The sequence below is a fragment of the Ursus americanus genome, chromosome 6 (assembly GCF_024610735.1).
Source record: "Ursus americanus isolate L20-20 chromosome 6, mUrsAme1.1.p, whole genome shotgun sequence".
Classification (NCBI taxonomy): domain Eukaryota; kingdom Metazoa; phylum Chordata; class Mammalia; order Carnivora; family Ursidae; genus Ursus; species Ursus americanus.
In genome coordinates, this window is record NC_142132.1 from 39,796,911 (window position 1) to 39,820,926 (window position 24,016).

At 46.6% G+C, this 24,016-nt stretch overlaps 1 protein-coding gene across 4 annotated transcripts in view; it reads right to left on the minus strand.

The window, feature by feature from the left end:
• WDFY4 (WDFY family member 4) overlaps nucleotides 1-24,016 on the minus strand; it is a 280,866-nt gene that overhangs the window by 127,835 nt on the left and 129,015 nt on the right. For 3 of the 4 annotated variants that reach the window (XM_087862950.1, XM_087862947.1, XM_087862948.1), the window contains exons 33-39: nucleotides 22,634-22,837; nucleotides 21,828-21,942; nucleotides 20,621-20,778; nucleotides 17,391-17,629; nucleotides 15,255-15,376; nucleotides 13,768-13,953; nucleotides 12,282-12,418 (exon numbers count right to left, since the gene is read on the minus strand). In XM_087862950.1, coding sequence (XP_087719076.1) covers nucleotides 12,282-12,418; nucleotides 13,768-13,953; nucleotides 15,255-15,376; nucleotides 17,391-17,629; nucleotides 20,621-20,778; nucleotides 21,828-21,942; nucleotides 22,634-22,837 — 1,161 coding nt within the window. The remainder of the gene's footprint in view (nucleotides 1-12,281; nucleotides 12,419-13,767; nucleotides 13,954-15,254; nucleotides 15,377-17,390; nucleotides 17,630-20,620; nucleotides 20,779-21,827; nucleotides 21,943-22,633; nucleotides 22,838-24,016) is intronic. The other variant, XM_087862949.1, reaches the window with a different exon arrangement.

Genomic DNA, 24,016 nt, shown 5'->3' on the forward strand with positions numbered 1-24,016 from the left:
CTTCAGAGAGAGAAAACAAAGGGGAGCTGCAGGTTATGGGGAGGCTTCCTTCTATAGGCTTTATATGCTCCACAATGGCGGCCAAAAAGCTAGAGCACATGTTTTCTGATCCTCCAGGGAAGATGGAAAGGTGCCTGACAACCGGGTCCTGGACCCTCCTCCTGGACCACGCTCCCATTTGAGCTCCATGCTCCATTGATATGGACCTCTCTCTGTTCTCCAATATACAAACTCATTCCCACATCGAGCATTGGCACTAGCTGGGTCCGTGCTGAGCGCCCACATTCCCCGGATGCTGGATGGCTCCTCTTTCCTCTCAAGTTCATTGTCGCTTCCAGCCCACAGTGATCACAAGGCAGTCTCTAGCACATCATCTGTTTCCTTCAGATTACATCACACTATCTAATAGTTTCTCATCCATTCCCTTGTGCTTATAGTCTGTTTCCCGAAAACCAAGAGCAGACACTTCACCTGGCACCCCAGCCTTACAGCAGCTCCTACACACAGAAATCCATGAGCTGGGGACGATCTCTAAGAACCAGTCGGACACACGCTCATTCAACTGCACTTTTGTTTTGCTCGACAGCCTCAGCTACTCCCTTCGTCACCCCTGGTTATAGCAGTAGATCAACCAGCACCGATCAGTTTGAGGACCTCTGAACCTTTCTCCCAGGCCCCCAGGACTGGACTGCCACGCTTCCTTCTGCTGTCCCCACTCTCCCTCCTATGCCAGGCCACGGAGCCGAGATGACACCAACCCCCAACGGCAACAGCAAAGAGAAGAAAATTTCAGAACTTCCTGTTCTGAGACTTTGAAACACTTTTTTAATTAACCAAAATGGTTTCTCATAATAGATGGGTCCCAGGGCGAGAAGGCGGCTGTAACTCACGTGGCAGGCGCCTGGTGGCCAAGCTGGGAGCAGACCCTAGCGGGTTGTGAATGGCAGCAGCACCTCGGGAGGGCCCCACGCTCCTTCTCCACCCCACGACCATCTGCCGGTTTCTCATTTATAAAATTGGGGACACTTCTGTCTCATGAACTCAAAAGCATTTTTGCATTGACGAATATATTTAAGTTTTAAAAACCCAAATTTAGAGAAGTAAACAAAAATGTGTTTCCCCCCATCCTTAGGTCATAATTTTTCACAATTGAAAGCATTTTTTAGGATGATGATACCTTCCCCCTAAACACCACATTAGTTTTTGGAATGCAGGTGTGTCTCACATTAGGAAATCTAATATACAAAAATCCGAACCTTAAAGTAGATTCCTGGGTATAATTCGCCTTTAAAGTAAAGGACCATATTCAGTTTTCAAAAGGATTCAACCCACGATTCTTTTAAATTGCCAGGTTCCTAAATTAATTTCAAATCTGTTTCAATTTACAAAATCTTGACCGATAGACATTTTTTTTTTCAGAAACCCATTTACTCTGATTCTTCTTAGATGCCTTCTGAGTAGGGAGATCAATAAACAGCACAAGGATTCTTTAAATATGGGGTTCATGAGTTATTCATCTCTATATTTTTAGCGAGGAACACTATGTCCATTCAATAAATTCATGTGTTGTTGAACATAGGATGTGGTATTTATATACATTAAAATATTGTGGATTGAGCTGAAGACTTGGACTTCCGGTTACTTTGAAACAGTCCTCAAGACACCCACCAAAAATGGCCTATGAACACAGCCTGATTTTGTAATAAAAATACTACAAAAGAGGGGCGCCTGGGTGGCTTAGTCAGCTAACCATCTGCCTTTGACTCAGGTCATGATCCCAGCGTCCTGGGATAGAGCCTGGCGTTGGGCTTCCTTCTCAGCGGGAAGTCTGCTTCTCCCTCTGCCCCTCCCCTCACTTGCTCTCTCTCTTTCTCTCAAATAAATAAAATCTTAAAAAAATACTACAGAAGAGAAAGAAAGAAAATCAGAAAAAAGAGAAGAAGGTGAGAAGATCCAGTTAACTTTTTCAGACTCGATGTTTCTGTTTGGATAGACATCTCTGGAGAAGGAACTGAGCATTTGTCCCTAAAGACTTTTCAAACATAATTTAGATTCAATGCACCTTTCAATGGGCCGTGGTCAGGACCTGATGCTGAACATATTCCATTGATTTATGGAACTTGCATGACCTCAGTGCTGTCTCTTTTGGAGACGGTTCAAGCTATTGCCTTGCTGCCAACAGCAAAGCAACGTTAGCCCCATTGCTTGTGAGGCTGAATGACCAGAAAAACACTCAGAGGTAGCTTTGGGCCACTCTCAGGTGGGAGAGCCCTTGGTGTCATGGTGCATTCGTGGAGCACGGTGATGCTGCCATCCTTTCATGCCGGTCACGGATGAGGAAATGTGTGATTAGCAGGAAGAAGGACCGCAAGCCAGCCATGGGGTGGAGTGAGTTACTGTTGGTATTAATTATTCATCTGTTGTGCGGACTTTGTATTCTTAGGAAGTCATGATATAGCAGACCACATTTTATGATAAGTTTCAGGAATAAACAGTTGAGAGGAAAATTCTAGGTAAAGAAAATTCTTTCTCTTGCTGAGGTGGGTGCTTGCTGCCTATTTCAAGGTCAGCATCATCTGATTTTAGCAGTGGGAGACCTTGGTCAGGCCAAGGTCTCCACCAGCTCAGATACTACCCTTTACATGAATGGAAAAAAGGAGCCCCTTCTGGACTGACAAATGAGAACAAAGACGAAGACCACACCACAGCTCACAGCTTGCTGGCAGAGCTGGGACAGAAGTCGGGGCCCACCCCCACAACTGCCTGTCTCTATGGAGAGCCCTGTGTGGGTTTCCTCTGGCATGATGTCTCTGCTTGTCAGGGTCCAGCCAGCCTCATGTCCATCCACCGGGCCCTGTGCCATGCTACCTGTCCCCCACCGGTCCTGGGAGACCAGCCTCTCTCTGCCTGGACTCTGGGGATGTCTGCACCCACAGTGATGAGCAGCCAGTGGTTCAGCAGGCTCTACTCACAGCCAAACCCTGACGCCAGTCTTTTCAAGAGAACAAGGGACAGTCTCTCTCATGCCACTGTGTTCTCTCTGCATTTATCTGAAATCTCGTTCACACGAAACTGAAGGGCCTGGATCCGGCAACACCTAAATCCATCCCTGAAAACATCATCCAAAAAGTGATTGGGGGTGTTCAATATCACCAGCAGAGACTTTTCCTCCTCACTGAACAAGTGACATCAGGTTGATGCTCAAAGGGCCCAGTGTCTTCATGCTAGGAGATGGTGAAGGTGGGCATCCCACCCACTGAGCTCTGACAATAAACCCCGCGCTTTAATAAAACATGGGCATTCCAGGATTCAATTGGGATTGTTTAAAAAGTGAGAACTTTAGGGATTTGGCCATGGTGGTTTCTGTCTTGATGCCCTCTTTTCCAGCAAATGTCTGGGGACTCCGTGATGTTTCAGGAAGGGTTCTAATCTGATGAGGTCGCTGTATTTAGCACAACAGTTGTAATATCTCATTATAATACATTAAGTTATAATATTTCATCAGAAACCAAGGGGCCACCTTAAAAAGTAGAGAAATGTAAACCTGCAATCAAGGATGACTGGACCACAAGTTTGATCTTTACAGCTTCCCTCTTTCCTGTGTATGGAGGGGAGTGTGTGCGACCTGCACTTAGCAAGCCACTGATTACATTCCCTGAATCTAACCTGATGGAAAGAATACATTAAAAAACTTGACCTAAAACACCTTTAAAGGGCAAAGTCAGCTAGAGATTTAAGTTACAGAAAGTTTTCAGGAAAAAAAAAATCAGTTGTGATTTTTTTAAACACAAAAGACACAAACACACCAACGTATTAAATAAAATGCTCGAATAAGAACAAAAGCACGAAGCACAGTAGCAACGTATCAACTAAACACTCCGTGTCCTCTCAGTCCTCGAACCTGGCAATGACTCAAACACTGCACCGCAGAATGGCAACTCTCATATTTACCATCAATAGCAAAATGTCTGCTTTTATTGAAGAAAAAAACAAAAACTATGTTGCTCTAAGCAGTTTTGAAATGAATATCTAATTCAAACCTTCCCCCGTGCATATAATTGCATGCTAATTTACATTTTAATTACTTCCTAAGAAATCAAAAGCATTTGTTGACAGTAGAACATAATGTCAACTTCCCGGTGCGCTGTTGGTGGATGCTTAATGAACTTAATTAGATAATTAGTGATGTTAATTATCCTTCTATTAGGAAGATAAGGATGTCTCACAAATGATGCACTTGGTAAAGAAACATCATTAAAGGTATCGGTGTTTGCTTTGTTCATTTACTTCTATTTTCCAAACTCCTGTAACAAGGACTTTTGATAGACTAGTAACATTAAAGATTTCCTTAAAATGGAAAAAGAAAAGCCACGGTCTCCGTCGGCCCGTGATTGTCCTTCCCCCCTGTTCTGGAAAGGAATGCTGCGTGGGTAATGCTGCTGCTCTTTCAAACCCTCTGCTGTCGGGACCCATCGTCCACGCTCATTGCTGGTATGGAGTTTCTTGTCCGAACCAACTCCTTCCTGGTCACCTCTCGATGACGATGTGATGAGTGGGTTCTAACATCAATTGTTTGAAAAATGGTGTGTGTGTGCGTGAGCACGCACACACACAAGCATGTCAAGGGAATAGCGGAAGTGAGAGACAGCACCCTGGTTGGGTGCCCAGACCACTTGAAAAAAACCTAAAGGGCAATTTGCGCATGCACGAATACACACGCACAGGTGTCGCCCCAGCCCGGCTGCCTTCCTATGAGCCTACAGCGCTGTGTCCCCACCTCCACCACCTGGATACCTTGCTCCCCTGGGAAGGTCCATTCTGGGTGTGGCGTTGGAACACCACTCCTGCAAGACCAGGGCCATGATTCATGCTACATAACTTCAGCGTCAGTGAAAAAGGAAACTTCAGGGTTTAAGAAATAAGATAGTGGACCCCATCATTTTTCTCTTTCTTGCTCCCTAATACGTCTACAACCAAAGCATAATAGAAGTCCTTTCTGGAACTAATTCTAGTCCAGACATACCATGAAGAGCTCTAAGTTCAGGCTGGGGAGAGTGACACTATTTTTAGGGTGAGTTATCTCTGGAAAAGCATCAAGAGAAAGTAAGTCACTGGCAGCCTTGCCCACGGCAATTACAAAAACGAAGATCCCGTTTAGCAGAAGGCCTTAGTCACTGTGCTCACATCCATAGAGGGATTTACACTTTCCAAAGCCTCTTCTTAAATCACACTTTCATTTGTTTCCGAGTGGTTTTGTTCCTCTAACACACAGTCCCATTTAATTACTTGCTCACCAGACTTTTCCCACCACTGAACACAATGGGGTTTTCCAACAACACATCATTGTGACTTCGCATCAAGTGCTTGATTTTAGGTTTTCTGACGCACTCTTCTCTTTCCAGTGGCTTTGTCCCTCCAGCTCCTCCCTTGATTTGCTGGCAGAGGCTGTCTTCCTGCCCTTCTGCCACGGCAGCGAGAACGTACTACCAGGATCGCACCCCTCTCTAGGTCCTCTGGCCTAATTTTAGAAGACCTCATGTGTCTTAATTTCCCCCAAAATTTAGGCCACCTGCTTTCACACATCTCTCTTAAAGGCGTATTCATCTCCTGGGAAAGTGCTTTCTCTATTGCCCACAAATATCATGTTGAATTTACGACAAGAGTCCACATGACAATCTTCTGAATTTCAGATTTTTTAAATTTCTTACAGATTTGTGACTGAAACTCTTACAGTAGACAGACCCTGGGAACTCTGACTTCTGTTTCCACACTTGCATTTTGACTTCCTCCAGCTGCTCCGCGATACTCCGCCACTGACTTCCCATTGTGTCAAAGCCCATTTCTTTCCATTTTCAAAAATCTGTTCTCAGCGCTGGGGCTCTCCTGCCTTTCCCCCAGGTGAGTGACAGCTGAGGCTTCCACCCTAAGTGCTGAGCATCCCCTGAACTCAGAAGCACGAAACACCAAACTCAAAAGCGTTGTGTCCTCGTCAGTCCCTCCCCTCCTTCCAGAAGCAGAGGCATTGAGTTCCCTGAGGCTCATTGTGCCTTCAGCCTCAGCAAGACCAAAGTCACACAGCAGCAGGAGACGAACAAACATGCCAGAAAGAAAGACCAGGAACTGCTTGATCACTCCCCCAGTGACCGCGAAAGCCTTCCCATCCTGCGTACTTGCCTCCCTTCCTGCAATTTCCATTTGGGTTTCGTGATTTCTTTTAAGAGAAAATAAGTATACAGAAGCATTTATGCGTGAGATGATATGATATCTGGGATGTTGCTTCAAAATTATTCCGTGCAGCCGGGGAAAGTGGGTAGTGATAGATGAGACGAGATTGGCCAGGAGTTGAACGTTGTGGTTGTGAAGTGATGGATAGATACATGGGGATTCATCTTATTATTTTCTCTACTGTGGTATATGTTTGAAATTTTCCACAATGATTTTTAAAAGAGATAATGGGTTAAGTGCTCAGAGTTGAATGGTCAAAAATGTCATTTCCCTTGCCAGGCACCCGAGCCAGGGCTGCCCTTCATTCAGCTGTCATTCAGTTGCTGGCCTCGGGCAGCATCTCTTCCTCCACGAGGGGCAGGGCTGCTCTGGGTCTGCGGCTGGGACGGTGGGCCCGGGCACACATTCAGGAGGTAGCCAATGGCAAGTCTGCGGTCACCCTGCCCACACACGTGTCTGGGCCCTGAGATCAAGGTTCCCATGAGTGGGCACTGACATCTTACAAGAGGCCCTAGTGTACCTGGTGGGCAAAGGGCTCACTCACAAGGCAGCCCTTAGAGACCAGGGACCTCGGAGCAAGTGTGTGACCCGCGTCTGTGTCCCTGCCAGAGCAGGCAGAGACTTCCTGCAAAGAGCTTGTCTTTGCTACTTCAGCAACTGCAGGTCTCACCCCCTGGCTGTGGTGCTTTCTTGTCCCTTCTATTAATTCTTGCACAGCCCTGGCTTCCCTACCTGGGCCATTTCAACTCTGAAGACAGCAATCGGAAGCTTGCTCGGCTATCTCTAAAAGCCATAGAAACGTGAATCCTGAGCCTGGCCCTGCTCCAAAGGGCCTTACGCCCCTATAAGCCCCTCAGCTTTGCTTGGAGGCAGGAGTGTGCATCTCCCTCCTCAGGTGGGGTCCACCTGGCCCCTGCATGGAACAGCTGCCCGCCCAGGTACCGCCGATCCCAGGAGGAAAGTGGGGTAAGGTCCAGCTCACACTTTGCTGAACAAGACACAGGTCAGGCAGCTGTGCCCACCCAGAGGGACTCCCACCCTTTTACAGGCTAGAAGTGGCCCTGACGCTCAACCTCCTTCCTCTGGCTTGTTCCGCCCATGCTCTGCAGATCCAACAGAACCGTGAGGGTCACATATCTCCCACACCTGCCACGCCCCAGGGTCCTCTCTCCTCACTGCCTGATTACAAAGAGGCCAGGGCCTCTGTCCGCGGCAGCCCTCTTCTTTTGTTCATCCCAGCCTTGGTTCTACAGAATTCTCTTGTGTGTTCTTTGCTTTCCACTGCTCCAACCCCTGCCCCTGCGGCCTCCGTTATCTCCCATCTAAATGATGCCACAGTTGCCAGCCTGGCCCCTCCCTCGGGGGCTCTACCCTCCAACCCTACCCCTACACACAGAAACATACCGCTCCCCCACTACTTAGGCCCTCACTTTGGGCACATCTAGCATGAGCCATGGCATCCTCCCTGCATCCCCCAGTGACCTCAAGCATCCCCCTGCTCACAGGTCTCGCACCCACTCATCCTCACGGCCCCTTCCCACCCAGCCCCTAGCTCTCGTGTTCTGTCTGCCTATTTTCCATTTGCTAATGCTCTTTCTTTAAAAAAGAAAAAGAAAAAAAGAAGGTTGCCTACTATATATTTTGGAATAATTCTGCATTTACAGAAAAGTTACAAAGATAGTCTAGAGGGTTCCGTCAACCCCTCACCTGCTTCCCCATAATGTTAACATCATACACTGCCATAGTGTATCTGTTAGAGCTAAGAAACCAACATGAGTTGTTGGTGTTTTTTTGACTTATTGTTAAATAAGATGGTCTAAAACCGAGTCGGCAAGTTGCACACAGGGCCATGATGGGGAACAGCTGGCCGGGGTACACACTCTGGGTTGCTCTAAGCTGAAGGTGGACATGAGGAAGCAGCTTTCAGGACACCATCGTTGGCCTCTGGTGGCCTCAAGGGAGCCCAGGGTCCCAAGCTCTGTCCAACAGGCCGACCCCCACAGCCTTCATTAACGCTAGGAGAGGCCGTAACTTCACCATCTGACCCCAGAGGGGACTGTGATGGGGTCAGGAGAAGAAAAGGAAGAAATAACACCCATCATACCGCCTTGCCTCAAACTTCAGCTCACCTGCCAAGAGGAAAACGTTTTCTACTAAAAACAAAGACAGGTAAGAGGAATTAGGAATGTACATCGTATGTCTCACTCCAAGGAACAATTTATCAGTGCTACAGAGCTGTCAGCCGCTGACATGATAAGGAATAACACCAAATGAATAATGTTTCCTCCAAAACCAACTCCTTTAATTACAAGCCTCTTCTTTCCAGAAGAGAGACAGAAGATGCAGAAACACCAATTTCATGCACTTGTGCCTGAATAATGTCTCCATGCTGCTTTTTCCAGATGGCGACCTTCTCACTGGAGGGACTAATGATGTGGGCATATTTAGGCAAAAACCAATAACGGAGTCTTTAACCTTCAACAACAAAAAGCGTGTTGTACAAAATGTTCCTTGGGATACATTAGAAAATATCAATTACATTGCTCACTGAGGTGTAATCAGCTGTAATAATCAAAATTAATTTTTAAAAATAATTAAACAGACCCCAGGGCAAATAGTTGATGCTCTTCTCCTATGACATCACAGTCTACATATGTACCTGAGAAGTTGTGCCTTCTGTTAGCAACAAAGGCATCTCGCGAGGATGAGTGATGGATGCAGGGTCTGAAGGCTGAGTTTCATCTCAGCGAGAAGAGGGAAGGCGTGTTACTCCCTCACTCCATGCAGTGCCACACACATTCTTTAAGGGCCTCCTACGTACCAGGCACTGTGCCCAGCCCAGACCAAGTTACTGGTATAGAGTGCTCCAAAGCAAAGACACAATTCATTTCTAAAAACACAGTCTACTTTGTTTCAAAACGAATTTTTCTTTAAAAAGCCTGCAAGAGAATATAAACTGAAGAAAGGATGACTAAATCAGATCAAAGATGGACGAGGTTCAAACAGAGAGGCAGAAGCAGGGAGAGGGGTGTGTGCGTGTACATGTGTGCGTGTGTGTGTGTGTTTTGCAGAAATGTATGGCACTAGGTGTGTGCAGTTACGAGAGCTGGGCCACGGTAAACTCTCCGAGCTTCTGAGTGCCCAGATGACTGTGCTGAGAAATGCAAGTGTAACAGAAGTCCTGGGGTTCGTGAGTTGCTGTGGAAAAGCCCAGGTCTTCCTGATGGTGACAGCTGAGGGAGACGTCCCCCAGGGATCCCCTCTCCACTGTCAGTCCAGCCACACTGGTCTTTGCTGCCTTAGAAAACCCTAGCACATGCCTATCTCAGCGCCTTTGTCTGATGGTCCTCTGTGCCTGACCACTCTTTCCAGAGAGTCTCTTCCTTATTTCTCTGCTCCTATGCCCCCCTTCCAGAGAGGGCTTCTGACCACCTTCATCTAAACAGCCTCCCTCTCCCACTTACCCTGTTCCATTTTTCCTCATTGCAATTAGCACCCTCCATATTTACAAATTATCTGTTTATTGTCTATCTTCACCCCCTAAAATGCAGTCTCCATGAAAGCAGAGAATATGTCAGATTTTCTCTCTTCTGTAACCTCAGTGCTTATAGCAAGGTACAAAGTAAGCATTTAATAACTATTAGTTGAGTGAATGAATGAATGAATGAATGAAGACCTCAACTGAGGTAGAAGACAGTATCTTTAGCAGCCTGCCTTCACCAAAGACAGCCAATTTAAAATATTTTTTGCCTCCAGATCTCTCAGTGTGAGCCCAGAGCAAATTATTACAAGCCATTTGTAGACCTACAGGGCCTCAAACATTGCAATCTATTCAGCTTCTTTCAGATGAACCATTTCTCAACCAGTCTCCCCAGGACTCAGAGGCAACTGAGCCATGCTAATGACAGTGACCTGGGAGGGGCTGTGGGACTGGCAAGGGCCTGCAAGGGTTCCCATACAATGCGTGCCCGTGCCCAGCATCGCAGCCGGACTGGACCGACCTCCTGGGGACAGAACTGGCTTGGTCCAGGGTGAAGCCAGGGGAAGAGGGGCTGGACCCCGCCAGGTCAGGAGGAAGTGCTTGGGCTCAGGTGGGGGTGCTCCAGCGTCTGGGGCTCAGTGCAGCCATACCACCTGTGTAATGGTCCTCCCTTGGGCAGGGAGTGATAAGGTAAGACGGAATTTTGGAAATTGTCTCCCATTTCTAAAGCACTTGCAGTTTCCAAGGGCTTTCACAGGTTCTAGTGTGAACAGTCCCAGTAGTAAGATCAGGAATTGAGGCTCTGAGAGGTCACAGAATTGCCTACGGTCATGCTTGGCAGTACAGAGACAGGAGATCCTTTCTCCACGCTGCCATTTCCTGACTGTAAAACCCTTGACTTTTTTTTTTTTTTTTAAGATTCAGTTTCTACATCTATACAATGGGGCTGATAATAGTTGTGTGATACAGCTGTTACAAATCTAAGTGAGTTGTTCACTCGGTTAGCCAGTCAACAAGCTGACTGCGCAGTGTCTTCCACAAGCCAACATGTTAAGGACACAGCCTACCCACAGTTCTGAACACCGGGTGGCCAGAGAGCCCAGTCAAGTTCATCTTCTGTCTTCCCTTCGATGTCTGGGCTCTTTCCCCAGATGTCCTAAATCCTCTTGTTTCTGAAGCTCGGAAAAAGGAAAGACTCCTTCCCCTGCCCAGGCAGCCCTTGCTCCTCTCCTCCCTAGCATCTGACGATAGTGTCCTCCCATCAGTCACTGGCCACAGTGGACAACAGAGCCATGGGGACAGCGGAGCCCATACTCGGAGCAGGTGGGATTTGGAGTCAACCTCATCTTCCAAAGTTACATGGGCCGAGAGCTCTAGTTGTGTCATGTGTCTATCAACCATCTATCCTACCTCCCTGGGGAACCCCTTCCCACAATTCCCCACAGTTATCTATCCCATTGTGTTGATAAGGAGATAAAGACTCAAGGAAGTTAATAGCCCAAGGTCTTCTGACTCTAAGGTCATGTCCATTCAATGACCACAGATTGCCTCTAAAAATAAGTCAGTGACCCCAGCAGTAGAATATGACAGATTGTGTTCTCCCAACAGAGCCTCAGCAATATTTCTAGTCCTACATGCTCTTTCAGAACCTTGCACTTCCCCACCAGAAGAAGAGTCTGTTTCCCTCCCCTTGAACCCAGGCAGAACTCCATGCCTGTCTCGACCACAGGAATACAGCAGAGGTGAAGCGAGGTCATAGAAGGCAATGAGGCTTCCTCCTGACTCTCTCTCTGTATCTCTCTGTCTGTCTGTCTCTCTCTCCTTCCCCCTTCTTTGGAAATTAGCCCATGAAATCCAGCCACCAGGTTGTAAGGAAGGCCAGGACACATGGAGAAGCTAGGTATAGGTCTTCCAGCCCACAGTCTCAGCTAAGGTCTCAGACTAAAGTCAGCAGGAACCACCAGATGTGTGAGTAAATGAGCCTTCTGATGGTCCCAACCAAGGCTCTAGACCACATGGAGTAGAGATACCTCCCCACCCCTGTTGTGCTCCAAATTCCTTATGACAGCATCCACTGTCATTGTTGGTGCCACTGAATTTTAAGATGGTTTCTTGTGCAGCTTTAAAGAAATGAATTTGGAAAGAAAAAAAAAAAATCCCCAAAACTCAGCCCCACATAGTTAAGACGATCCACCACTACATTTCCTGGTAATGGTGCCAATGTTTCTGTCCCCCTTTGCTGAGCCCACACATACAGCTCCGGCTGAGCTGCAAGCTAGTACTCTCTGAGCACAGCTAACTCAAAAAGAGTGTAGGAACAAGGACTGGTTTGGGCTTTAATGCTACAAGGAACACCTGCTCTTGGAGCTCAAGGGGAGCCCATATTCACTTCAAGTTAAAGCTAGCCTAAAACCTGGCTAAAATAGTCTCAACTGGGAAGTCACATGGATAAACTTACATGCTCAGAAGAATATGGAATTGGATCATGTCCAGAAACAAGAGGGAGAGAAGACATGACTCATGGGGTTTGGAACAAATGCCCAATGCTTCTCTAAGGAAAGGGGTCTGAGCTCACCTCTGTCTTGCACTCAGGGTCCTTGGCCTGCCGCCCTGGCATCAGCCTCATGGCTGAAGACAAGCTGCCACTCCATGAAGACATTTTGCTGTGGTGTCCCACGGTCGAGCGACTGGCCAGTGACTTCTTCTCAGATGCTAGGAACAGGGAAGTAAAAACTGTCAGAGGTGAAGTTGAGAGGAGAGCGCACACTATTTCTACAACGGGCTTGGCTTTCAAAGGGCCAGCCAGGGGCACAAACCCAGTGAGCCACCTCCAGGAAGGAAAACAGCCCAGGCTGCAAGCACACACTGCCATCTCCTGCTAAGACATACAGTGTGGGTTTCGGGGTCACCAGACCCAGCTTAGACTCCTAGCTTCACTGACTCAAAGTGAGATGCCGGACAAGTTAGCTAAAGTTCCTGTGTTCTCATCCTGTCAATTGGGGATAATAGCACCTAATCTCATTCTGGTGTCATGGAGGACAAATAAGATTATGTGTTTAAAACACAGATCATCAAAGGTAGGGAATTTTCTATGTGATTGTTGGCAAAAAAGAGAGCCATTTGTAAGCTCTGAGGTCCATCTCACCACTTTATTCACTATATGTGTATGGGGGTAGATGTCCTATTTTATTAAGCTTTTCTCTGAAATGGAATCTGACATTTTGGCTTCAAATTATACATGTATATACATAGGCATGTACATACATACATATCTTCCAGGGCTAGTTTAGAAACCCGATGAAATAAAAGTTCTCTATTGCCAGGCAGTGTGGGATGATACATATGGAAATAACTAACTCTTGAATCACTGTGAATTTTGTGATGCTGAAAGACTTAAAACAAGTACATGAGCTATAATTTAGGAGCAATGACCAATTTAAAAACAAAATTCTGGGTGGGTGGGCTGGCTGGCTCAGTCAGTAGAGTGTGCAACTCTTGATCTCGGGGTTGTAAATTCAAGCCCATGCTGGGTGTAGAGATTACTTAAAAATAAAATCTCAAAAAAAATTAAAAATTAAAACAACATTCCTACAGCTGCATTAACTAATATGAAGGGGAAAACGGTTGAGTCACTAAAAGAATTCAAGGATCATTGATACATTAGGGATGAAAACTTTCACTTGGAACATGAAGAACCTGAGGCTCCAGGTCACTGCATGACTTGGTGAAGGGTTTCAAAGCTGGTAGATGAATATCAGGGCAAGACCTAGAACCCCGAGCTCTAGGCTAGGGTTCTCGGCTAGAGCTGTGACACAGTATCCATTCTCTCTAAGAGATTACCAGACTTTGCTTGAATTCTGGCCTTCTTTCACCCAAGATGCAAAGCAACACTCATTCTTTGTGAGCAAAGATTCATGAGGTTTCAGTGATGTAAATCCCACCCACCAAAGGGATGAGAGAGATCTGGTTGGAAAAGTCTCTGGGCCCTGAGTGGAACTTTGGGAAAGTCTGCATCTGTGAGACCCAGCAGTTCTATTCCCTGGAGCCAAATGGACAGAGACCTAAGTAATGCTGCCAGGCCTTGAGCATCGTCTCCTCCCAGAGTGGGGTAATCTCTTCAATCTTCACTTCGCTCTCTCCAGGTTTCACAGAGAGATCAATCTTGAAGGTGTCCTCCAGCTCCTGCCGCCTCTGTGCCATGAGCTGCTGCCAGAGGGTCCGCACCATTTTTTGGATGTTGTGCTGGACTAACAGAGAGAGCACATCACACAGTCAGGATGGCCTTGGTGCCTCTCCCAGCAAGGGCCGGGACATGGTGTATCATGGCTGCTTTTATTGCATTTCTCTTGAACATCACTCAAGCTTTGCAAGCTCTGGCCAGAAAGCAGTCAGTATGTAGACAATGCTACCAAGATGCATGTGAGCTGCCATTTCCCCACCCCCACCTGCCCACCACCAAGTCCTGCCTGCTCAGATGTTCAGAGCTGGGAAGCATGATTGATGGACACAAGGAGTCTCTTTCTCCTACTTCTCAATTCCATCAGATAACAAACAGAAAAATACCTGTGTAAGCTCTGGGTAACCAAATACCACCTCCAACAGCTCCTTCTAACGTACCTTTTATGTTGGCCCCTCAAGAGAATGAACACCAAACCCAAAACTATGCTTAGGGACCCAGGACCCAAGCCAGTCCTCTTTCCTGACACTGAATCATGCTTCCCACCACCCACCAATCTCAGTGCCCTGGATTGCCCAGATATGGACCAGTCTATCAGGCCAGTTTTACCTGCTATGCCCCATAATTATAGTACCCTAAATGCCTAAATGCCCTTGGATCTCAGAGCACTGAGTCACTCCTTTAGTACCAGCCTCTATAGTCCATTTTTCTCGCTCTAGGAGGATGGACATTGCTCCGTCCATTTTACTAGCCAAACCCAAAATATGAATGTTCATGTTGTAATTAACACTGTGTCAGAGTACACTTTAAACTCACAAGAGTTTTAAGCACTGGCTTTGGGCACCTACATGACCACATGACCAGAAGACAGAGGCCCTTGTGCCAACTATCTGGTATCACGAGATAAGTAGCACAGTTGGCAAACCAAAGTGGTGAAAGAAAGTCTGTTGAAGTTTCCTGGATCAAAAGAGCAATTTCTAGACACATGGATCTGGCTGTTATTTTTTTTTAATTGCCAATCCCTTTAACTTGATTTGATGTTAGCAAATCCAAAAATAAACTCCATCAGCCAAAAATCTTATAAAAATAAGAAATTTATTTACTCCATTCCCATTTTCTAGAGAAGAAAATTGAGAGAGAGCTAGGGAACAGCTTGAACGAGGTGAGATGACATGCCAGTTCTAGTGATCTGAAGGGAAATTCAAGAGACCACCTGAGAAGTGAAATCACCTTATGGTGCAGTCCTCTGGAATTTCATAGTAAGTCTGACAAGCTCTTAGTCCGACCAAGTCCCACAAAGTTGAAGAATGCAACCCAGAAGTTACCGCCACCCATCCACTCCCCCTAAAACAAACAACAAATAAAACGTACCATCACTCAAATTTGGGAAGTCTTCCTCTCCTTTTTCTCTCCCTTCTTCACTTGGAGAAAGAAAGACTTGATGGTAAGGAGTCATTCTAGGCTTGGGTTCCAATCCAAATCCTTCCGGATAACTAGGAGACAAGAGATTTTTCACTGTAAACTCATTTCTTTGGGATCATTCCATTGTTCTTTATTACAAATAATCACCCTCCAAACTCAGTACATTATCAATTGGAAAAACTTGTCTAATCAAGTTAAAGTAAACGCCTCATGACAACTTCCGTGGCAGATATTATACAATAGCAATAGGAAAAATATGAAAAATTCATTTTTTAAAATTCCAGTCTTATTAAATCTAATCCATGTTCCAGCAGCCCCCCTGAACTTTCTCCCTGTTTCCCAACCATTGTAACTGATTATTTGTTTTTGTAGATTCTCAAAATATTGAACTCTGCCTTGTTTGGCACTCATCTCATCCCACCTGGAAGGGGCCAGGCCAGCTTTATGGGCCCGTGACCTGTGCAGTTATGCAGGGTCCACACTCAGAAAGAGTCCATGCTTCCGCGCTGCTGTCACTGTCTTGAAATCTTAGTAATTTTTGAACAAGGCCCCACATCTCCATTTTTCCTGCACATCATATAGTTGGCTCTAAGTGGAGGCATAGTGGTTTACGTACTAGGTTCCCCGTGAACCGTGTGCTCTAGGGTTCCTAATCTTGTTAACGTCCACATGCCTTCTTCTCTGGGCCCCTTCAGTCAACCAAGCAGAACAGACACTCACTACATGTTTGTGGATTGAACCCAAAATGACAAACAAGGAAATGAAAATTTACCATCATATGAGAATGTCCATCCTTGAAATTTCTAAAAAAAAAAAAAAGTCCTTTTGGATCTGGAGGCTATTTAGCTAAACACAGGGATCTGAGGAAGGTGGAGGTCCAAGCATATACATAAGCTAGCATTCCTCTGTTCTTACCTATGCTTCCAGTATGGGGAGGCTTAACTCTTAGAACACAGGCAAGAGAGAAGAACCTCTCAATTTAACCCACCAAAAATGGATTATTTTATTTCAAACAAATAAAATGGCAAGTGCCTCTTCTGGGCTATAAGTGTTTTCCAGGGATTCCCAGAGAGTTTTAAGACAAATCAAGTTGAGTTTTATAACATTCAATAGTCAGTTTGACAGGATTTTTAGAATTTTTTCAAGTAAGTAAACATAATGTGTACTGGGGTTAAACAACAATAGCAACAACAACAAGACAAGAGCAAAGTATAATATCCCATAGCCCTCCTTTCCTCTATGCTCACCATGGCTCTATTAACAAGAGATAACATTTGTAAGCAGTAGGATGCCATGAGATAGAATATTCACAGAGAAAAAGAAGAAAGTGCATATACACAGAGAAACCTAACATATTTTCAAACTTTGGGCTTCAAGAAAAGGATTTAAATAAACTTAAATCAGGGGGTGCTTGGGTGGCTTAGTCAGTTAAGCACCTGACTCTTGTTTCAGGTCAAGTCATGATCTCAGGGTTGTGGGATCGAGCTCTGTGTAGGGCTCCACGTTCAATGCAGAGTCTGCTTGTCTCTCTCCCTCTGCTCCTCCCCCACCGCTCATGCTCTCTCTCTCTCAAATAAATAAAATCTTTAAAAAAATAAACTTAATTCAGTTTCTTTTTATTAGTATTTCTTACACAAGTGTGCTTATGGATATCATTTTCTATTATAAATTGTCTGCATATAGAAAATTATGCCTGGCTTGCACGATACAATTTATTACATATTTTCCCAGTCTAAGATTGCATTTATCAAACGTTAATATTTCTGAAATCTGGCTGCAGCATAAAATCAATGTATATATTCAGTGTTGGAGTTTCTGGCCCTAAAATTAAATCAATAAGCTATCTTATGACCGGAGAATGTGGAAATGGGATAAACTATTATTCCATGATGATTCCAGTGGTTCAGTTACATGGACAGATTTGAGGACAATCAACTATACTGTCAAAAACTGCACATAATTTGGACAACCAGATAAACAAAAAATATATATAACATTCAAATTGACTCCAATCAAGGGTCCCGCTAAAGCTTGCTTTTCTGCATGGACCACTAGCAGGCGAGGAAACAAGTAGGCAGCTCTTACCTTCTCTCATTGAGCAGCAAAAAGCAGTGCATGAGACACAGGAGGAAGCTGACGTTGGAGTTATAAGTAGCAAAGATAATGTCCCAGTGTTCCTGTAGGAAGCCCAAGACGCTGAGAAGACTGAGGCACTCGGAGAGGGACTGCTGGGGCTTGGACAGGCAGTAAAGAATGACTTTATTTAAACTGCTGTATAGAGCACTGATGCCAGCATCCCTTTGAGAAGAGGCATTCTCGATGACCTGTGCCGTAAAATAAATACACACACACACACACACACACACACACACACGTGCTTGTGAACACTGCATGTTTTAGTTACTGACCCAGTTAACTGTGAAAATGACACAATCTTAGATTCTGTTCTGTATTTCAGAGAGCGATGTGATCTAAAATTCAAATAGGGCTACTTTCCTTTACCTTTGAGCTTCTATTTAAGTGAATGATCACTAAAGTTAATTCAAACATCTGGATTTATCAAACACTTGTGTCGGAATGAAATTTTTTAAAAATTATAATTAAAAATTAAAAAAAGAAAAAAGGAAATTAAAAAAAAGAAAGAAATTAGAAGTTTACCACCATCCTATTATAAAAATAGACAGGAACCAGAAATTTCTGAAATGCCAGGAACATGGTTGATACTTGATTCTCTCTATATAAGAACATACTATTAATAGTGTCTAATTTTTAATATATTATTAACTATTAATAATAGTTATGTGTAGAGTGTTTACAATATTCCAGTTATCCTATTAAGCATTTTTGCACTGATTTACATGAATTGCCTCATTTAAGCATCATAACATCATAAGTTAGCATCATGAAGTAAGATTATTCCATTTTAGGGATAAGAAGGTTGAGGGTCAGAGAGGTTAAGTGGTCAGCAAGAGTCAAACCCACACCAGACTCTGGAGTCATGCTCTTACCCACCATACCATCTAAAGTAGAAAGGAGGCAAACAAATTTTAGTAGATGAGAAACTTAGGAGGGAGGGCAGAAGGTCCTGATTTGAAGCCTTAACATTGATGGGACCAACCATCTACTTGGCTGCATTGCTTCATCATAACTAATAGATTAAAAAAAAAATCCTGGAGGTCTAATGCACAGCATAGTGATTATAGGCAATAATACTGTCTTATAAACCTTAAAAGTGCTAAGAGACTAGATCTTCATTGTTCCCACCACAAAAAAAAAAAAAAAGATAATTACGTGACTTGATAGAGGTGTTAGGTAACACCATGATGGTTATCCTGTCGCAATACATAAATGTACCAAGTCAACGTGGCATACCTTAAACTTATACAATGTTATATGTCAATTATATCTCAATAAAAATAAATTTAAAAATGTTTAAAGAATCCATATCCAAAAATTATGTGCAAAATGTTTCAGTCTATTAGGTCACCTGTCAGTTATAGATTGCTCTCTTCGAATTACATAGGTATGTGTTTATACCTATGACTTTAAGTTTTATTTAAATCTTCTGGAAATTGGGATTCATGTTTTTAATCATCATCCTGTCCTACTCCTCAGATGGGTCACATCTGTCAACCTGAAGTTAAGATTTGTGAGAGTCCAAGGCAGCAAGGAGGAGAGAAGGATGGCGGATATGTGCAGAGCGGAGTCTGACCTGGCACCCCCTTGAAAGCACATCAGCCCCAGGGGGCACCCACTCTCTGATGTTAGCTCTGAGTGTTTGCTTTGAGCACTGGGGAGCTTCTATGGACTGAATGTTTACATCCCCCCAAAACTATGTTGAAACCCTAGCTTCTCACTTGGAGATGGGGTCTCTGGGAGGTAAGGAGGTCTTGAAGATGGAGCCCTCATGGTGGGATGAGTGGCCTTATGAGAAGAGACAAGAAAGAGCTTGCTTCCCCTCTCCCTCCATCATGTTAAGATTCAGTGAGGAGATGGCCATCTGCAAACCAGGACAGGACTCTCCCCAGACACCAGATCTCTGGGCACCTTGATCTTGGACTTGCCAGCCTCTAGAACTGTGAGAAAGAATGTCTGTTGTTTAGTCCATGGTTGACAGTCCGTGGTGTTGTCTTTGTGGCCTGAGCTAAGATGGGAGCTCAGTGGCTACTCTCATTTCTCAACACAACTTCCCAAGAATCTGATTTTAATCCCTTCAGAGTTGAGAAGGCTATTTCTCCCATCTTGGGGTTATTCTTGAGGAAGCATCTGAATACGTCCTTTTCAGGCTTGCCCAGAACTGTGAGACAGCCAGACTGACTAGCACCCTAGGAACTATGCCAAGGCCCAGTCCTGGGGTCTGCAGCTGACTCCACAGACAGAAGTATTCTGGGGACACTGATGTCACCCTCTCTATGAGGTGTGAAGAGGAAGGAGAGTGGCTCCCCTGGGTTCTGCTGCAGAAAGCATGCTGAGAATCACTGGCAGGAGTTTCTGGAGGCAGATTTCAGCTTTCCAGCAATCACAGGTGCCCCACTGGCTGGGACTGCCTTACGCCAGCGTGAGCTCCTCAGACAGGAAGGGTTCAAGGAAAGAGTGAACGGCCACTTGTCAGGAAAAGTTTCTAGAATGGAAGATGAGGACAAGGTAGAGTTCCCAACCAGAATTCTGAGATGGTGTGATTCTGTGTGTGTGTACACATGTACAATAAAATATGTGTGCACATGTATACACACACACACTTACATCTAAAGGTGTATCTACAGACATGCATTTGCTTGTGTGGGTGTGTGTGTAGGTTGATCTGGGGAGAGAAGGAGAGCGCACGCAGGAATAATAGGGTTAGGAAAAAATACTCATGGCAATTTCAGGAAGGCCCAAATATGACCCATGGAGGTGCATAGTAAGAATGAAATGAAATAGGCCTTTTGGAGATAAGGAGCTTTTTGGCCCTTTGTCAATGAGCAATAATAATAACTAAGATTAAACCAACAATCACAATAAAAATCCAAAGTAGGGATGTAGAGTCTAGGAGGGGACAGAGCTCAGCCGCCAGCACAGGGGCCTGCTGCTCCCACTCACTGCGATGGATCTCAAATGGTCTGAGGTAAGAGCCCTGCAGGGCACTCAACATCCACCAGGTACTACCTGGGCCAGAAAGCTCCTCCTCCTTCCTCCAAACCCTCTCAGAATGTATTTCCAGGAAGGACAGCAGCTCCAACTGGACCAACTAGTCAGCAGCTAACAGTGTGTCATACAGACACTTGGTGGGTCAGCAGGAGATCCCCACCCAACCATGGCCAGCCCAGGGTTCTTACCACCACGATGCGGTCTGTGATGAAGAGAAGAACGTGTCTGGGGTCTGCTGAGAACATCCCACTGTACAGTTTCTCCACCAGCTTCTGGGTGAAGTGGGAGATGTTTGCGAGTGAAGGAGCAGCAGCAGCTTCTGTATTTGGCTGAGGCTCTTTACTGCCTGGGGGCAGGGGCAGTGAGGACACAGACCACGTCTGAGAAATCATCAGAGTCCAAATAGCCTTCTCTCCACAACAGTCTCCAAGCCCCTCGTGGTAACCAACCACAGCTTACTCACCTCTGTATACCCCGATGTAACCTTCTATATACCGTTGCTGGAAAATGGGTCTTATACACAGTAGGTGCCCAATGAATACACTTTTTTTTCAAAGTAAATTAATCTTGAACAATCTAGTCAGTGACATAAACCAAGTGGGGAAAAGGCAAACCAGGGGTGGCATTTCTTCTAGTAGGCATTTGGAAGGAGGGTGGAGGAAAATTGAAGGCATAAGGTAAATGGGAAGGCTGTCACGGTGACCCAAGGCTCCGTTGCTACAGGGAACAGAGGATAAAGCAGGCACTGTGCTCAGATGGGGATGTGATGACCTCAGCTATCCTTGTAACAACCCTCTGAGTTAGCCACAGTTGCCATCCCGCTCACAGCTTCAGGCACCTGCCCCGAGTGACACCGCTGTCTAGTGACAGAGCCAAGAGTGGAACTGGGACTCCCAGCTCATGCTTTTCACCGCGCTACCTTACCACCCCACAGAAGCTCCCCAAGAAAGACCAAAAGTCAGGGTTGCCACACTGTGGGACAAGGAAGAGTCAGAAGATGAGCCATGTCACTAAGGATTCCGTGGCTCAGAAACCACAGAACAAGATGCTGAGCAGAAGAATGTTAAATTCCAATTGCCAGCTTGACTTCCCTCAATGGAAAAGGCGAATCCTACTGAAGCCAGAGGAGAATGGATTTGAGCTCAGAGGCTTTGTCTCTGAGTGGCCCAGAGATGGCAGGGGTGTCCTGGAGAGGGGCACACATGCCTCCCCTGGGGCCTCTAGGCAGGGCCAATGAGCTCTCATTGTGGATTTGTGGAAGGACGATGTGCAGGTGGAGGGTGGCTTCCCATGGCTCCCAAGGGGCCCTGCAGCACTGTGAGCCAGGGGCTGGCTTTCCTGCTCAGCTGTCAGAAGCTCTGTGTCATTAGGAGGAAAAAGTCACCCCCCACTCACCTCTGAGCATGGGCACGTTGCCTCCACTCAGCGTGTGAAATATTTCCATGGTGGAAAGCAGGACCTCAGACTGGAAGTCTCGCTTCTGTTGGCTGGTGGCATTGTCCGGACAAGCCTGGAAGCACACTGGGGACTAAGAGAGTGCCCACACAGCCATCACGTCCACTTCGTGCCCACCGAGTTTTCTTGCATGGCCCGTAGGCTACTACGCAGCTCCCAGGAGTGCCGGCTGCCCCTTCTCCAGGGCATTGCCCTCTGCTGACGAGGTTCCCTCACCCGAGAGGTGACGCCTACTTCCTGAGTGGAGGAGGCAAGTTGTGGAGGACCCACAGGCAACAACTACCGGGCAGGTACCTCAAGGTGGGGCAACTCGGGGATGCAGATAGCACACCAAGTGTTCCCCTTGGGACCAGGCTATGGCGGAGACCATTTCTTAGCTCGCTTTCCCCCTGAACCCCTCTGCCGCCCTTCCCTGCTTCTCCTGAGAGCACAGCCCCCAAATCACTTCCGCAAAATCCCAGCCTCGGGCTCTGCTTCTAGGGACCTGGCTAAGCCCTGCCCTCACCCATCTGTCCACAAGCTGCTTGGTGAGTTCCCTGCCGTGCCAGGGTCTGTGGTTCCCACCGCACCACTGCGTTCCCAGCAGGTGTTCTCAACCCCCAGCGGGCCGGCATCTGCAGGCCTAGGCGAGCTCTCCAAAAAGACCATCTCCGGGTCTTCCTGGGCATCCCCTGCCCTTGTGATGCCCGTGTCCTCGCAGGCCTGTTCCCACAGCACACAGCCCTAAAACACCCTTTCCAGCTCACCTCCAGAAGCACTTCCAGTGGCAGCCACTGCTTGGGGTTGGAGGCCGCCAGCAAGAACTCCCTCAAGAGTAGCTGCATGAACTCCCTCAGCTGCCGCCAGGTGGGATGTGACAAGGCAGGAGCCTGCAGACCCTCTGCAATGCCGTCGCCTTCGGCTTCAGTCCCCGGGCTGCTGGCGTTCTGGGCAGGCTGAGTCATGGGCTCCTCAGAGACAAGAGAGCCCCAGCATGAGTGGCCTGCCCTGCCTCAGAGCACTCTCACGTCCACCTCTGGGGTGTACATGGGTGGGGTCCTTATCAAACCCACTAACATGTAAGGAAATGAAGGCTCTGAGGAGAAGGGTGACTTGCCCAGAGTCCCACTGCTCATCAGAGGGCCTGCTGTGGTCTCTGAACATGAGGTAGGTGGGAGCCATGGAAAGAAGCTGAGCATGGAGCAAGAGAGGCCTGCAGTGGTGGCCACTGAAGCCCAGACTGGATCCTGGGCAAGCCACTTCCTCCTTGAAGCCAGAGCTCATGGTCAGTCAAATGACGACCATGAAAAGACCTCACAAAGACACATGAGGCCACAGTGAGAAAACAGTGCGTGTAGCAGTGCTATGTTCAGGAGAGGCTGTTCCCACCTCCTGGTGGAGCCCTCACCTTTACTGCCTGCCAGCCCTGCTGATGTTGACAGACTGGACCGTCTGGGAAGACAAATAGAACTTCCTCAAGTCCTGACATCCAAGTCCCTGAAATGCCTTGGCCTTCACTTTCTCATTTTTATGTTTATAAAAATCTGAGATTGATGAGGCAGGGGTTGTCAGCCCAGATCCCTCCAGGAGGACATGAGGATGCTGGGAGACCGAATGACACACCCAAGGACACGCGGCCAGGGGCTCCTGACTCCTGGCCCATGAACTTTTCATGCACGTTCATCTGTTGGCACCTCCCTTTGCTCATTCATAAAATTAATGCAGCCATTCTTAATTAAGCCATAAAATGAATTTAATGGCACCTAGGGAGGTGGTGGCTGCATTAATTAGCTCCAAGCGGCCTTGACTGGAAAGATGCCATATATATTTACAGCAAATCGAAGCCTTCTGGCCACCAGCCTTCTGCATGAAGAGGGCCTATCGTGTTTTCTGTGCAACAAAGGCCTTTTGAAGCTGACGGGGAGCTGGGACACAGCTCAGAGGTGTGGGGATAAGACTTTGAAACTGGAGCCAGGAGTCCCAAGACAGAGTCTGGCTTATCTGTGGTCGCTGGGGAAGTGACTTTGGGCCAGGCCTGCCTCCAGGCAGGAACTGTTGAGTGTGAGGAGGAAGAGCCCTGGGTCAGAGTGTGGGCTGTGGGCGGGCAGCCAGCTGGAACCCCGGCTCAGCATATGGTGAGCCTGGCCTGC